The sequence below is a fragment of the Lynx canadensis genome, chromosome B2, assembly GCF_007474595.2.
Source record: "Lynx canadensis isolate LIC74 chromosome B2, mLynCan4.pri.v2, whole genome shotgun sequence".
Lineage (NCBI taxonomy): Eukaryota > Metazoa > Chordata > Mammalia > Carnivora > Felidae > Lynx > Lynx canadensis.
Window position 1 is genome coordinate 80,912,260 of NC_044307.1, and position 14,569 is coordinate 80,926,828.

A 14,569-nucleotide genomic window follows, 5' to 3' on the forward strand; every position below is an offset into this window, starting at 1 on the left:
GCTCAGTCAGAAGAGCATGTGACTCTTGATCTCAGGGTTGTGAGTTTGAGTCCCACGATGGGTGTAGAGATTACTTAAATAAATCTTAAAAGTAAAATTTCTACTTTCTATAATGCTGTGTTGAATTAAACTTTAAAGCACTCAGAGGGCCACTGAGCAAACAAAATACAAATGTATGTGTACCCAGCTCATGCAAATCATCTATTTACAACCACTTCTGCCACAGTTATGAACACAGAGGTAACTCTGTCTCAAAATTTATAGGTTCTCAAATTGAAGAATACATTAGAAATTATAAAGAATTTATATATGAAATAGCTAAAAATGTGGCCATTCTCTCACAGATTTTCGCCTGTGAATTCAAACCAAGTGAGGAGACCTCAGGAAAATCAGAGGACCAAAAAAATAACGGGAGAGGTGAATACAAGGAGAAAGAAAAAGAAAAAAGAAAAAAAAAGTCTCTTACTGAATGCTCACCATGTGCCAGATGCAGAGCCAGAGCCAGGCACCTTTTAAAATGTTATCTTTACAGCAATGCTAGGAGAGAGGTATTCTATCCCCATTTTGGCAAATGAAGACATGAAGCTTAAATGACTTGCTCCATTTATAATTTAAAAAACAAACCTAGAATCAGCCTGAGTGCTGCTGACTACAGACAATGCACTCCGGAGATCTAACGGGTGAAGATGAAGCATCTCTTGAGGGTTTTTTGAACGGGCCCAGGCAAGACCTTTGCGATATGACAAACCTAGGAAGTAAATAGCATGCATTTAAGTAAAGGAACTCAGAAGAGAATGACTGTGCTATGCCCCACCCCATCCCACTGCCACTGTGACTCTAAAAATAAAGTCCTTGGAATAGCACCACCCAGGAGCTTGTTAGAACTCAGGCTGACAGGCCCTGCCCTGCCCCTACTACAACAGAACCCCTGCATTTAACAAGATTCCCTGAGTCACTGGAACATATATTACAGTTTGAGAATTTGCTCTCTAAGCTACATTGGAAGGGTGGGTGCCATACAACATATGGTGATGAAAACAAAGCATGGTTTCTGAGAACCTTCGTTACAAAACTGTGAAAATATTTGGGACTCACAAATGGTTGGTTCATCACATGGATTTCATATGTGTGACTGAACTCTCAGAATGGCATTTCAAAACCTTGCCTACTGCCTCCTGCTTTCCACCACCCCAATCATCTCTAGAAATTCCCCCCACATCACCCGCGTTGTTTTCCTCCCTAAGAGCTGGTGATCATTCTTCATCAGGTTTCAAATGAGAACCATACCAGTTTTGGCAAGGTGTTGAAAGAGGTCTGCTAAAGCTCGCTGCTTCCGCAGGAGAATATGCTTGGCTTCTGACCGCTGCTTCTCCTTCTCTGCAGAGGGCTCCACCTTCAAGCTCTGCAGCTCACTCACAGAGGAAATCACTTCACCTAAGGAAATAACAAGGAGGAAATACCGAAATCCCACCGTCTAATTAACATGTTAAACTACTCAGACCCAGGACATCGTGGGACACGAGAACCAGGTGACACTCATCTTTACAGCTCTGATAACTAGCACAGTCCTTAGCATTTGGTAAATTCTAAATTAAAGGTACACGGAAATAGAAAATACTCATGGAATTCATCCCTCTTGACAACAAACAAACCAAATAAAAGTAGTTTTTCTTTTTTTAATTTATGGGGTTTAAAAATAGGCAAAAAAGCACTTGTTGAACACTATGTGCAGCAATTTATAGTAAGAATTTATTTTTTTTAAAAATTTTTTTTTTTCAATGTTTATTTATTTTTGGGACAGAGAGAGACAGAGCATGAACGGGGGAGGGGCAGAGAGAGAGGGAGACACAGAATCGGAAACAGGCTCCAGGCTCTGAGCCATCAGCCCAGAGCCCGACGCGGGGCTCGAACTCACGGACCGCGAGATCGTGACCTGGCTGAAGTCGGACGCTTAACCGACTGCGCCACCCAGGCGCCCCTATAGTAAGAATTTAAATCATATATTTCCCATAAATAGGATACATCCTGAGGTCCTATCCTGTACCTGGTTCGTGGTTGATGTTCCCTTACTCTGTACAACTCCAGGAGCACTGATTTACAGCTGTTTGGAGAGGCTCAGAAAGGTCTAGTCACTTACTAAAGTTCATTCAGCTAAAGAGTGACTAGAAGACAGGACACAAACCCTGGCCAAACTGACTCTGAAACCCAAATTCTTTCTCCAGCACCACACTGCCTTGCTGAATACCCATGGGTGGCTGTAACATGAGGCTGCTGCCTGCCTGCCACAGGGAGTGTTATGGACTGTGTCCCCCAAAATTCATGTTAGAGTCCTAACCCCCAGTGCCTCAGATTATGAGTGTATTTGGAGATAAGACCTTTAAAGAGGTAATTAAGGTAAGGTGAGGCAACATGGGTGGGCCCTAATCCAACCTGACTGATGTTCTTAACAGAAGAGTAGGACATGGGAGAACATGTGAAAACACAGAGGGGAAACAGAGCAGCCAAGGGGACAGACCTCAGAAGAAACCAAACCTGCAAATACTTTGATTTCATATGTTTAACTTCCAGAACTGTTTAGAAAACTAACTTTTCTTGTTTAAGCCACCCTATATGTGATACTTTAAGGTAGCTCTAACAAACTAACACGGACATTCTAGTCTTCCAGAAGAAAGCAAGTGTAGTGGACACCATTATACGGACATTGTAGGAAAGTCAGAGAATTCTTTGCATCACAGAGTGGGTACCCTTTCCAGAAGATGCACATGGGACCTGTATCCCATTCATTTCGATCATCAGGATCAGGTAGGCAGATCATCTTTAGCAATGGATATATATAATAGGCTATTGTTCTAACAAGTTTTTTTTTTTTTAATGTTTATTTTTTTGAGACAGAGAGGGAGAGAGAGAAAGAGATATGGAGTGCACACATGCATATGTGCACAAGCAGGGGAGGGGCAAAAAGAGGGGGTGAGAGAGAATCCCAAGCAGGCTCCACACTGTCAGCTCAGAGCCTAGCTTGGGGCTCGATCCCACACACTGTGAAATCATAACCTGAGCTGAAATCAAGAGTCAGATGCTTAACCAACTGAACCACCCAGGCACCCCCTAACAAGTTTTAAAAATAAAGAGCTCCCTGAGATCACATTGTAGCCTCATTGAAGAAGGACCAGTTTCACTCTGACACCATACTCATGGGGGGTGATTAGGGGTGCAGACAGTGCTGGAGGATGACAAGACCTCAATCTATTAAGTTCTGGAATCCCTTCCCCAGCCACGGCTGTTATACTACAGAGCAAATCTCGGCTCTCAACTTCCCTGTGCAAGGACGACCAGTAGATGAAACTGCTACATCTCTCCACAGTGAAGAAAGCAAGAAAAGTGAGTGAATCTTCCTTCTCCTTTAACTCAAGGGAGACAATATTTGGAGAGGTAGGAACAGCTTACAGACTCTGAGAAACTTGTCTCTGTACCTCTCTATTCATGCCCCCAACCAAAGAGAGCTGATATAGACAAGGCTACTGCAGAAAATGGCATAATATAGCATTAGCTATGGACAAGATGGACAAGGTGAAAATTATAACAGCTTGTGTGGTCTCTGCTGGTTTCTGCGACTGGGCTCTGTTTTTTAGCCCACTTGTTTATTCAATTAACCGCTCAACACTACTGATGAGGTCAAAAAAAGGACATAGGTAGCAAATTCCCACGCTCTTGGGGGCACTAGAGAAAACAGAGCAAACCCCACCCTTTGCCCCTGGCTGCTGGCACTCACCAGTGAAGTGATCAAGGCCCTCCACTAGGTAAGGCAGACGGCTTTCCTTCATGAGCGTCAGGCACACCTTCCTCATTCGTTTCATGAGCTTTGGCAAGCGACACAGCAGCTCTCCCTCCAAGGGGAAAGAAGCACCCTGACACTGTTCTGGAATCACAGCCTGTGAGACAGAGCACAGGTTAGTCTCACTGCCAAGAACAGTAACAGCACTCACCTGCACTGCTGCTAAATTTAAATGCCATACCCCTCTACACACACTCAGCTCAGTAAGTATTAAATCCTCTCCTCCCCAACTCTGAGGTCTCACAAGAACAAAAGCAGCATCACCAAAATTAAGATGTGTCCTGGATATTTAGAGAACCCTACTGCTGCTCCACGTGAGATCACTTAGAAGCACCCCGTCCCACCTGCGGCAATACTACCTGTGCTAGCGACCATTCTAGACTTTGGAATGTACTAGAACTGGTGCCTTTATGGTGCTGTGCTACACTGCCTGTCTTGGACACACAAGTCGTACTTCTACCACCACCTCTTCCACCCTCCACTTTCTTCAATTCGATTAGGAGGAACCCAGATACTGGATAATGGGAAAAACTTTCGTCCACCGGGGCATATTTTCATCCCCCCCACCGCCGAAGAATCTCTGAAATTCCTATGCTGTCATCAACAGCAAATCAAAAATTTTGGTCAGCATGACAGAAATCAGTGAGCTGATGAATATAATCAAAAGAAAATGAACTTGGAGCCCACACCATATTTGTAGAACCACAGCATGGCTATATGCTCAATTTCTATAACACTTTCTGTACTTGGGAAATACTAAAAATAGCTTGAGGACTTCCACTGCTTACTCTATGGACCCACGACGGTAAGTACAGTAGGAAGGCAAAGGCTATTACTGTCTTGAGGTGTGCTCTCTGATCCCAAAGCTCTTTACATCTAAGGATACAATGCGGGACCACCCATTCTGTAACAGACCTGCTCACCCAAAGTCTCCATAACTGTTACATTTTCTGGAATTTTGCAAGCCAGCTCTTAACTTTTGGTGCTTGAAGTTGGTCATGATGAGAGAATTTATACCATGGTCATCAGCAACCACTAAAATCAACCTATCATTGCAAACATTCACCTATACAGCAGCTTCATCATGTGGTAGCCCAAAGGCAGCTTCAATGGCTTATTCCTCAACTGATGCTTTAAGTCTTCCATCACAGGAAGATGAAATCTTCACAGGTAAGCACAGAAAGTGCGTATTTCCCGTAGGTGAACATTAAACTTTCAGCACTAGGACTGATGCCTTTTGCCTGATTAGGTAGCAGTGTCAGACATACAGACAAATGCTATATTTGTCCAAAGAGCAAGATTTCAAAGGAATTGCCTTGCCCAGTTCTAGGGACATTCTTCCACATAAAGCACAGACCTCACTAGACTGGCCCAAGAATAAGCAAACACCATCTCATAAGGTATACCTGTGCAGCTACTGGCCGGGCCAACAGGGTCTCCCTCAGTGCCATGTTCAGACTCTGAATGGGGGATGCCTCGCTGGTGGCTGCTGGCTGTGACAAAAAGTCAGGCTGTTCCTCCTTGTCACTCTCCACCAAGGATGACCGGCAGGGTTCACTCAGGACGGCTTCAAATTTCTTCATGAATTTAAAGAGGGTCCTGGCCCCATGTAATGACAGATGAAGAGGAAAAGATGGATGGAAAGTGAGGAAATGTAAAATGGCATAATGCACACACAAATAACTTAATAACCTTATCGTCTGTACGCATGAACCCCTTAGATACTCATAATCATCCTGTTTATTTTTTAAGGAAAAGGCAGGTATTGTCATCTCCTTTTTCTAGAAGTAAAAACTGAAGCCAGGAATGGGGGCATCACTTCACTCAAGGGAAGACAGCTAGTATGTAGCAGAAGTGCTTAGGCTGCTTTGTCTCGAGGCACACCAATTCTTTTTGTAGGCAGACTTTGCTTCAGGTGGTAGGGGGTGCTGTCGAAAAGCCACACCCAAACAATCTAGTGCTTCATAATGAGTTCAAAGCAGCACTAAGACCATTTGAACAATTTAATTTAGTCTTGCTACCTAGCATACAAAAATTCTCACCTTTAGTCACTCTGAATTTTTAAAAGATAAAGTACCTGTGTGTCTTTTCCACAGATTGTTTAATGGACCAGAAGCTGACATCATTCCACTTGGATATCTTTACAAATTCCTGTAAGATAAATGAAGAACGAGGAATGGTAGCATTTTGTTTCTTTCTAAATCACCTGTTTACCGAAGACCAGAGCCCACTCCTTCCCACATACAGGACTGTATACCAGTGAACAAGTAAAACAAGTCTAAAATGGGAACCCAGGTGTTTGTCACAAAGCAATGAAAAGAGAGTGCTCCTATGATGAACATGTCACCTGATATGTGTTCAGCTTGTACCAGGGCTGCCTCCACAACCACTGAATTATCAAAAGATAGGACCCTCCTTTCCCCCGGGGCACCTTGATGACACACAACACTAGATGGCGTTCCTCTGAGGTGGAAAATCAGCCAGGGCAAGAGCGGGGGAGTGAACACTAACAGACGTTTGTGGCAATCTTCTTGAGAAGCCTTTGACGGGCCACTCCGCTAACCCGTCACACACTTGGGACAGGTCAGCAATGGAGCCAATGCCACAGAATAAATCTTGCCATTCTACTTGGCAGTTGCAATGCTCTCCTCCATTCCCCAGAGCCCCCTGCTTCATAGTTAAATGGATAAAAGAAAAGAACTAAACAAAGAATTTGCTGATTTTGTTCTCCCAAGAGTAATCATTACAAAGCTGTTCATCTTACTTTAAGTTCTTTTTCTAGGGGGGAACGAAGTTCCACAATTTTGGCTTGGACCCGGTCAAAGAATTGCTTGTAATAATGGTACAAATTCCACAGAACACTGCAAAGTGAATCTGGAAGAAATGAAAAGGAAACAAAAACACCACACTTGCTGCATGTGCTACTGGCTCCACCTGTGGGCTTCACATTTTAGTGACGCTCCTTCCTCTTTACTCTTCAGGCCATGAGATGACAGCACAACATTTCACAGGCATGTTATTTAACAGCTTATCAGGGAGTCTGAGTCTAGCAATTCCCTGAGATGCAGGCAGCCTGTCACCTCTACCCCATTTTTTCATTACAGCTTATACTGAATTTTGTTGCTCTTAAAGGTGATGTACTCAGATGTTCCACTAAACACAATTTCAAACCCTTTCTTAGAATCTTATTGTAAAGTCAGCAGAAACTAAACCTGTTTTAAAATTTTTTTTTTCAACGTTTATTTATTTTTGGGACAGAGAGAGACAGAGCATGAACGGGGGAGGGGCAGAGAGAGAGGAAGACACAGAATCGGAAACAGGCTCCAGGCTCTGAGCCATCAGCCCAGAGCCCGACGCGGGGCTCGAACTCACAGACCGCGAGATCGTGACCTGGCTGAAGTCGGTCGCTTAACCGACTGCGCCACCCAGGCGCCCCTAAACCTGTTTTAAAAGCTGGCCTATTAAGAGGTTCACCCTGACTGCTCATTCAACATACAATCTATAGTCCTAGTTACATTTTCATCCAAATAGCTGTGGTCAGGGACAGTAATTGACAGTGTTTCCTATGCAGTTACTTGATATGTAGTAGAGCACTTGCTAGATCAAAGAATCTAATTATGGCCTGGATCAAGCAGAAGCTTAGCAGGACACCTACACTGTCAATACAGAAAGATGTGCAGCCTCAACATGCCAGTTCCCAAGATCTGCATTTGGCAATTTACCTCTGGCAGAGTTCATTAGTTTGGGCTTCATTTATAACCAGTTTGTACTTTAATGTTGTTCTCTGTATCTAATGTGAATCACTTCAAAGTAAGAGATGACCGAAAGCGTCACATTTAAAACCTGGTATGCAATAAGATGCCTATCTTGTGAAGAATTCAAAGCCTAACCCATTTAAACAGTACAGTGTAAGAGTAAAGAAAAACACACACACACCCCTCCTTACCCTTTCCTTCAACTTGAGGCATCAACAAGACATGACAATGGAAAACCAGTAACATCTGAAGCCGTACGTGGAATTCTCCCAGTGAGGATCCCTCTATAAATGCTTGTAATGTGCTGACCAGCAACATCAGGGTCATCTGCTTATCATCTTTAAAGATTCAAAGAAGAAAACATATGCATCTGCAACCATCACTTCATATTTGTAACATGCATGCAATCTACTATGGGACACACTGGGGCACGGCAGGAAAAGAGAGACCATAATTAAAGTGAAACTCTGAAGCATAGGTAAATTCCCAGCTGATATAAAAACAGCTCACTCGGGGTATGTGTTAAACGCACTCAAAACAGATTATGAAACTGAATTATAAGGTGCTTGTTTTAAGTAGGAAATGAAACACTTTTAACTCAAGCAGGTCGACTAGTACCCAAGAAAAAACATCTTCATTTTTGCCTGTCTCTTGGATATAGAGTATAAGGAAACCTTATGACCAGCTCTCTAGACTCTGAACAAATCACGTAAACCTCTCAGAAATACCATGAAGTCCAATGATGCATCCCATGTAAAAGGAGTGGTGCAAGGAGACAAGGGAACAGGTAAATCCCACATCTGCAACACTCTACAATTAGCCTGCAACTTCTAAATATGCAGGGAATTTATGGACAGTTGTTACCTTCCTGCTCCTCTGTTTGTTCCTGCATGTGCTTCTCAAGCATCTGGTAGATGGAGAACCAGTGCTTGGTGGATTTCTCAGTATGGCGCTTCATGGTATTATCCAAACTCATAGACCAGCAGCTGAAACATGAGAGAAGAAGCCAAGCAGGCATTTAAGGAAACCCATTTGAAAGATCTGAAACCACAGAAGCAAAAGCTAAACATTCGCTATTCTCTCCTTCCAAGTGGAGATGGAGAAGCTACCTAGTTTGTCGCCTCAGGAATGTATGCCATTGTCTCTACTGAGGTTATTTTATTTTTTTAATGTTTATTTTTGAGAGAGAGAGAGACAGAGAGCGAGTGGGAGAGGGGGAGACAGAGACAGAATCCGAAGCAGGCTCCAGGATATGAGCTGTCAGCACAGAGCCTGATGTGGGGCTCGAACCCACGAGCTGTGAGATCATGACCTGAGCTGAGGTTGGACACTTAACTGACTGAGCCACCCAGGTGTCCCTTTACTGAGGTCATTTTAAATGCCCTATTTGTTTTTTAAGTAGGCTCCATGCCCAATGTGGGGCTTGAACTCACGGCCCTGAGATCAAGAGTCAGATGCTCTACTGACTGGGCCAGCCAGGCACCCCTAATGCCCTGCTGTTTAACTCTGTGATTACTAACTGAAAAGTACATTCTCTATCTTACTACAGAAACCCTGCAGAAGCAAACTATCAAAAGATGAATGTCCCTACAGCACAAGTTCAGGAGGGGAAGGGAAGTGACAGATTATCACTTACTTCAGTTCCAGTTTACGCCAACGAATGATCGTCTGACTGACTAAATCGAGATGTTTCCGCAGAGACAGAGCTCGACTTGCATTCTCCTCCCAATCCTAAAAAACAAAGATAAAATTTACTGCTGGGCTCTTAAATAACTCTTGTGCTGATTTATCAATAGCAATGAGTGTACATCCAGTGTATCTAGCTTCAAGTTGTTTCTAGTCACGTGACAGAATCAAGCAGAGCTGAGTTTAGAGGCAGGCAAAAAGTAAAGGATTTGGGAACGTGAGTGTGAATGCGTATTGCTAGACACGTGACCCCCTCCGAAGTGCAGAGCCCTAACGTGATCGTCAGGGAAGCACCAGATAGTTCAGAGGCTGTGAAAGGACTGAGGGGATGGGACGTGCAGGCACGTAGCTGGTCTGGAGGCCCACCTGGGAGCCCTGGAAGAGGGAGACTGCAGTACCAGTGGATGCTGCGTCCTACCCTTGAAAACAGGTGACACAGGCCCCTCACATGCCCCATAAGATAATGGCTTCACCTGTAATGATCTGACCCCATGTCAGAAAAACAAAGAGGCTTATTCTTCTCCAACCCAAACTATAACTTTCTGTCCGTCTGGCAATAATGTTGCCCCAAGATCATTTTTTTCAATTGATTACAAACTAAAATGAGGAAGAGAGAGAGAGAATTATCTTACCTGTGCCTTTGCTAGAAGGATCTCTAAGCCATTCAGCAACTTTGAGATAGGACTGGAAAGTGGGAAACTACGAATTCTGTCTATTACAACCAGCAGCTGCAGGAAAGAAAAAGAAAACGAAGAAAAGATCTAGGCATCTCTGTGGGAATACAATCACTCAAAGTCACAGGCCACTGAAAAGAGGCCTGATGAAAGTTTTATGCAAAGTCTCTACTTCACAAGCCCCTGTGAAAGCCACAGAGGCTTTCTAGGGCTGTGGATCAAAGATAAACACTTTATCTGCTGCATTACTCTGGAAAGAAGATGGACTTTGATATGATACTCTTTTTTTTTTTTCTTTTTTTAAAGTTTATTTACTTATTTTTTTAGTAATCTCTACAGCCAATGTGGGGCTTGAACTCATGACCCTGAAATCAAGAGTCACATTCTCTTTCAACTGAGCCAGCCAGATGCCCCCAAAATAATAACTCTTAACCACTCTCTGCTGTTAAGAGTTACTAAAAAACTGGTTGAAGACCACAGAGTGAGGTCTGCGTTAAAACTGCCAATCTTGAAAAAGCCAGGCCTTTGCTAATGTGCGTATGTGTCTGAATAAAGAGGGCAATAATACAGCAGCATTTTAACATGTCGACAGCAAACTCTGACCAACAAGTAAAATTAGCAGAATCCCAAACATCATTTATGTAACAGCAGTACAAACTGGTATGTCCATCCTGAAGTGAGTAGTGTCTCACTCAAGTGGGATTCTGTAAACCTTTGTTTATATACTGAAATGTGCACATGACTGCCCTGGGAGATGGCAGAGACCACACCCTCAGTGTTCCCTCCTCACAGGCTGCCCTACCTGCTCAAGGGCTGGGTGTTCCGGCCAATCCTGCAGCAGCTGACTGACAGCCTCTGAGAAACCCTGAAGCACAGGTTGACAATGCCTTGCTTCTGGGACATTGGGGTGCTGGTAGAAGTCATAGGGCCCATCAGGCTTCACTATCAGATCTGAGGCTGCCTCACCAAAGAGAGTGTTATGGGAGAGGGTACAGGCCAAAAGTTGGCTGCCCAGGAGTTGGTCATTCAGTTCAGCTCCTGTGAAGTTAACATGAGTACAGTCAGTGCACTTAGTAGGTTGAGCCATCAGGTTACAAAGATGTCAAACACATGCTCAGAAACAATAACTACTAGAACTAATGAAGCAGATTACGTCACAGTGCCAATCATGCCCAAAGCAACATAGGCCTAGAGGAGCAGGACCCTAGTATCATAGTAGTATCACCAAAATCTGCCAAGTTTCTCAGACATACAGAGAAACTCAGACATTGCCTGGTTGTTATTAAAAGAGTACAGAGTCTGGTTTGATGGATTCAAATTCCTGGCTTTTATAGCTGTCTTGGTAGACAGAAATGAAAATTAAAGCTTCCTGCCTAATATCAAGGAGTAACTAATGAGGTCATACAGGAAACTGAACCAAACAATATTCCGTAAGCTTAATTTCTGAGTTCCCAGGTTTCTCCCAATAATAAATGATGGGAAAAGCACTAAAGCTATTACAGGCAAATTAGAAATAATACTGAGGAACAAAACTATTTAAAGTTTTTTTTTTTTTTTTCAACGTTTATTTTTATTTTTGGGACAGAGAGAGACAGAGCATGAACGGGGGAGGGGCAGAGAGAGAGGGAGACACAGAATCGGAAACAGGCTCCAGGCTCTGAGCCATGAGCCCAGAGCCTGACGCGGGGCTCGAACTCACGGACCGCGAGATCGTGACCTGGCTGAAGTCGGACGCTTAACCGACTGCGCCACCCAGGCGCCCCAAGAACAAAACTATTTAAACTAAGTCCATATCCTTGTTTTTTAAATCCCTTCCTCCCAAAGTATTCAAATGATAAAAATCCCTTACTGCAGAATTTTAAATCAAGTTTTTTGAAGTAGCTGGAGTCTCTTAAGCTAAGGAAACTCCCTCGATAAGGAATTTAGCAAAAAAATAGGGAGGTGATGACTTTAATTGTTCCCTAAGTAGTAATTACATTTATTTGTCCTCGTTTCCCAAAAGTATAACAAAAATAAATTGTCATACCCATCAGAGGGTAGAACTGTGTCACAAGAGATGCCGCAGTTTGATAGCAGGATAGAAACAGGCCAAGGTAATGCTTTGTCTCATGTGGTGGCAAAGTCTGTTGGTACCAGAGGGACCGAGCAAAGTTGAGGCACAGCTGCTGATGAATGAGCATCACAGCCTGCATTGAGCTCTGGGAGAGGAGGCCAGGATCTGAAGCTGCTTCCTCTTCTTGCCCATCTGAAGTTCCCTTCTTCTCCTCCAGTGTTGGCTCTACCAAAATATCTGCAAAATCCTGCCAATAACATTAGAGCAATTGAACTTCTAAAAATCAGAATCCAGTTCTACTCAAAAAGGAAGGAGGAAAGATGTTGTGTGTACACTCAAGAAAATGAAGTAGTGACTTACATATAGATATAGTAAAAAGACTGATTATAAAACCATTCAAAGGTAACACGGGTGGCATCAAGGGAATTCATTCCCAAACACACCCTGTTACCACCACCCGACCTTTTCATGCAGTGGGAACTGCTTTCTGAACTCCCGTTCTTCCTCCTCCTCCTCGCTCAGGGCAGTCCTGGAGTTCCTGCTCCTGTATCTGTACAAGCTGTTTTCCTGCTCAGCCTTCTCTTGGGCTATGCGTTCCTGTTCATCCCACTCATTGATAATTTCCTGAAAAGTCACAATATTAGAAAGTAATTTATTTGCTTTTGCTGAAGTACTTAAACAAAGCAAGACTTGCTATCTGTTGTTGGTTTGTTTTGTTTTGTTTAAGAGAGACAGGGGTGGGGGGTGAGGGGGTGAGGAGAGGGTGTAGAGGGAGAGTATCCCAAGCAGGCTCCACACTCAGCTTGGAGCCTGATGCATGACTCTGGGATCATGACCTGAGCTGAAATCAAGAGTCAGACACTCAACCAACTGAGCCACACAGATGCCCCAAGATTGGCTATCTTTTAATTTCTCATGAAAATAAAAGTACTATGGTTCAAAAAGAAGTAAATGCCCACAATCAAGAAACTACATTTTAGGTATAGAGAGCAAATGAACTTTGTTTTCAAACTGTGTATCTGCAGCAACCCATTTTCCAAAGCACCCCCTTACTGTAGTGCTACAATGTCACAGGTGTAAAAACTTGCTACAGTAGAGCTAATGCCATTGGAAGTTCCTGTCAGGAGGTAGTAGTGTTTTGTACTAAGCTCTGCATAGACAATGTGGGGGTTGTAATTCAGACTATACTTGGCTAACAACTCAAGCAGCTGGCCCAAGGGTTTGGGAAAGGGAAACCTGGGCTGGGGGCAGGGTGGTTGAGGCAAACCATCAGGAAAACTGGGCTATGCCTTATCAGACACTTCTTAAATTCCCTAGTACCTCTAAGATTTTAGATCCTTAAGTTGGCAAAAACTGTAAGTTAAAGAAACCATGCAGTATTGATGAGAACTGAGGAAATGAGCACCCATCAATCAGGAAGATAATTTGTGTTAAAAACCTAAGCAATTCTGCTTTCCAGAATTTGTACCCAAAGACCTAGGTATAAGACAATTTATGGTAGTGGTGGCGTTTTCCAAGACAATAAAAAGACTACATACAAAACAAATGTTCAATGATAAGAAATTATTTAAGTATCCTCGAGCGTATCCATACAATAGAAAACTGGGCAGCCGTTCAACATGATGCAGCTGAAGAATAGCATAATTATGGAAGAAAATAATCACTAAATGCTGTTAGGTTTTTTTTTTTTTTTAATTTTTTTTTTTTCAACGTTTATTTATTTTTGGGACAGAGAGAGACAGAGCATGAACGGGGGAGGGGCAGAGAGAGAGGGAGACACAGAATCGGAAACAGGCTCCAGGCTCTGAGCCATCAGCCCAGAGCCCGACGCGGGGCTCGAACTCACGGACCGCGAGATCGTGACCTGGCTGAAGTCGGACGCTTAACCGACTGCGCCACCCAGGCGCCCCTAAATGCTGTTAGGTTTTTTAAAGCAAAGTATAAAACAGAATGAACTTTAGTAGTGGTTTACAGAACTCTAGTGATTTAAGGACCAGTCTCAGAGATCAGGGAGGGAACAGAATTGTTCTCAACTAAAGCACCTCTTTTATCTACTACATATTGGGAAACTATTCTAAGATTTTTATTTTTAAAAGAGTTCTACTGCTAAAGGGGCACCCGGGTGGCATTCAACTTTTGATTTTGGCTCAGGTCATGATCTCATGGTTCATGAGATCAAGCCCCAAGATGGGCTCTGCACTGACAGCATGGAGCCTGCTTGGGATTCTCTCTCTCCCTTTTTCTCTGCTCCCCCCTGCTGCCCCTCCCCCCACAGACCCCACTCACACACAAGCAAACACATACTCTCTCTCAAAATAAACTTAAAAAAAACAAGCCTAGAATGGGATGCACCAATATGTTAACAGTTTATACAGCTTTCAATGGTAAAATTTAGTGGGTTTTGTTTATATTTATTCTTTTAATTGTATAAATTAAAAACAAATTGCTTTCGTTGGGGAAAAAAAGTTATTTTCTTAATAAAGGTTGATACTATTACATGGCAAAACTCACCATAAATAAAATCAAAAGACAACAAAATAGGAGAAAATATTTCCAGTGTGTATCACAG

At 43.2% G+C, this 14,569-nt stretch overlaps 1 protein-coding gene across 1 annotated transcript in view; it reads right to left on the bottom strand.

Annotated features, from left to right (window-relative positions):
• Window positions 1-14,569, bottom strand: part of MDN1 (midasin AAA ATPase 1) — a 175,975-nt gene that overhangs the window by 33,541 nt on the left and 127,865 nt on the right. The window contains 13 exon segments of the mRNA XM_030315968.1: window positions 625-748; window positions 1,288-1,434; window positions 3,770-3,929; window positions 5,239-5,431; window positions 5,910-5,983; window positions 6,597-6,706; window positions 7,779-7,925; window positions 8,452-8,573; window positions 9,224-9,318; window positions 9,906-10,001; window positions 10,750-10,985; window positions 11,974-12,247; window positions 12,463-12,624. Of these exon segments, the coding sequence (XP_030171828.1) occupies window positions 625-748; window positions 1,288-1,434; window positions 3,770-3,929; window positions 5,239-5,431; window positions 5,910-5,983; window positions 6,597-6,706; window positions 7,779-7,925; window positions 8,452-8,573; window positions 9,224-9,318; window positions 9,906-10,001; window positions 10,750-10,985; window positions 11,974-12,247; window positions 12,463-12,624 (1,940 nt within the window).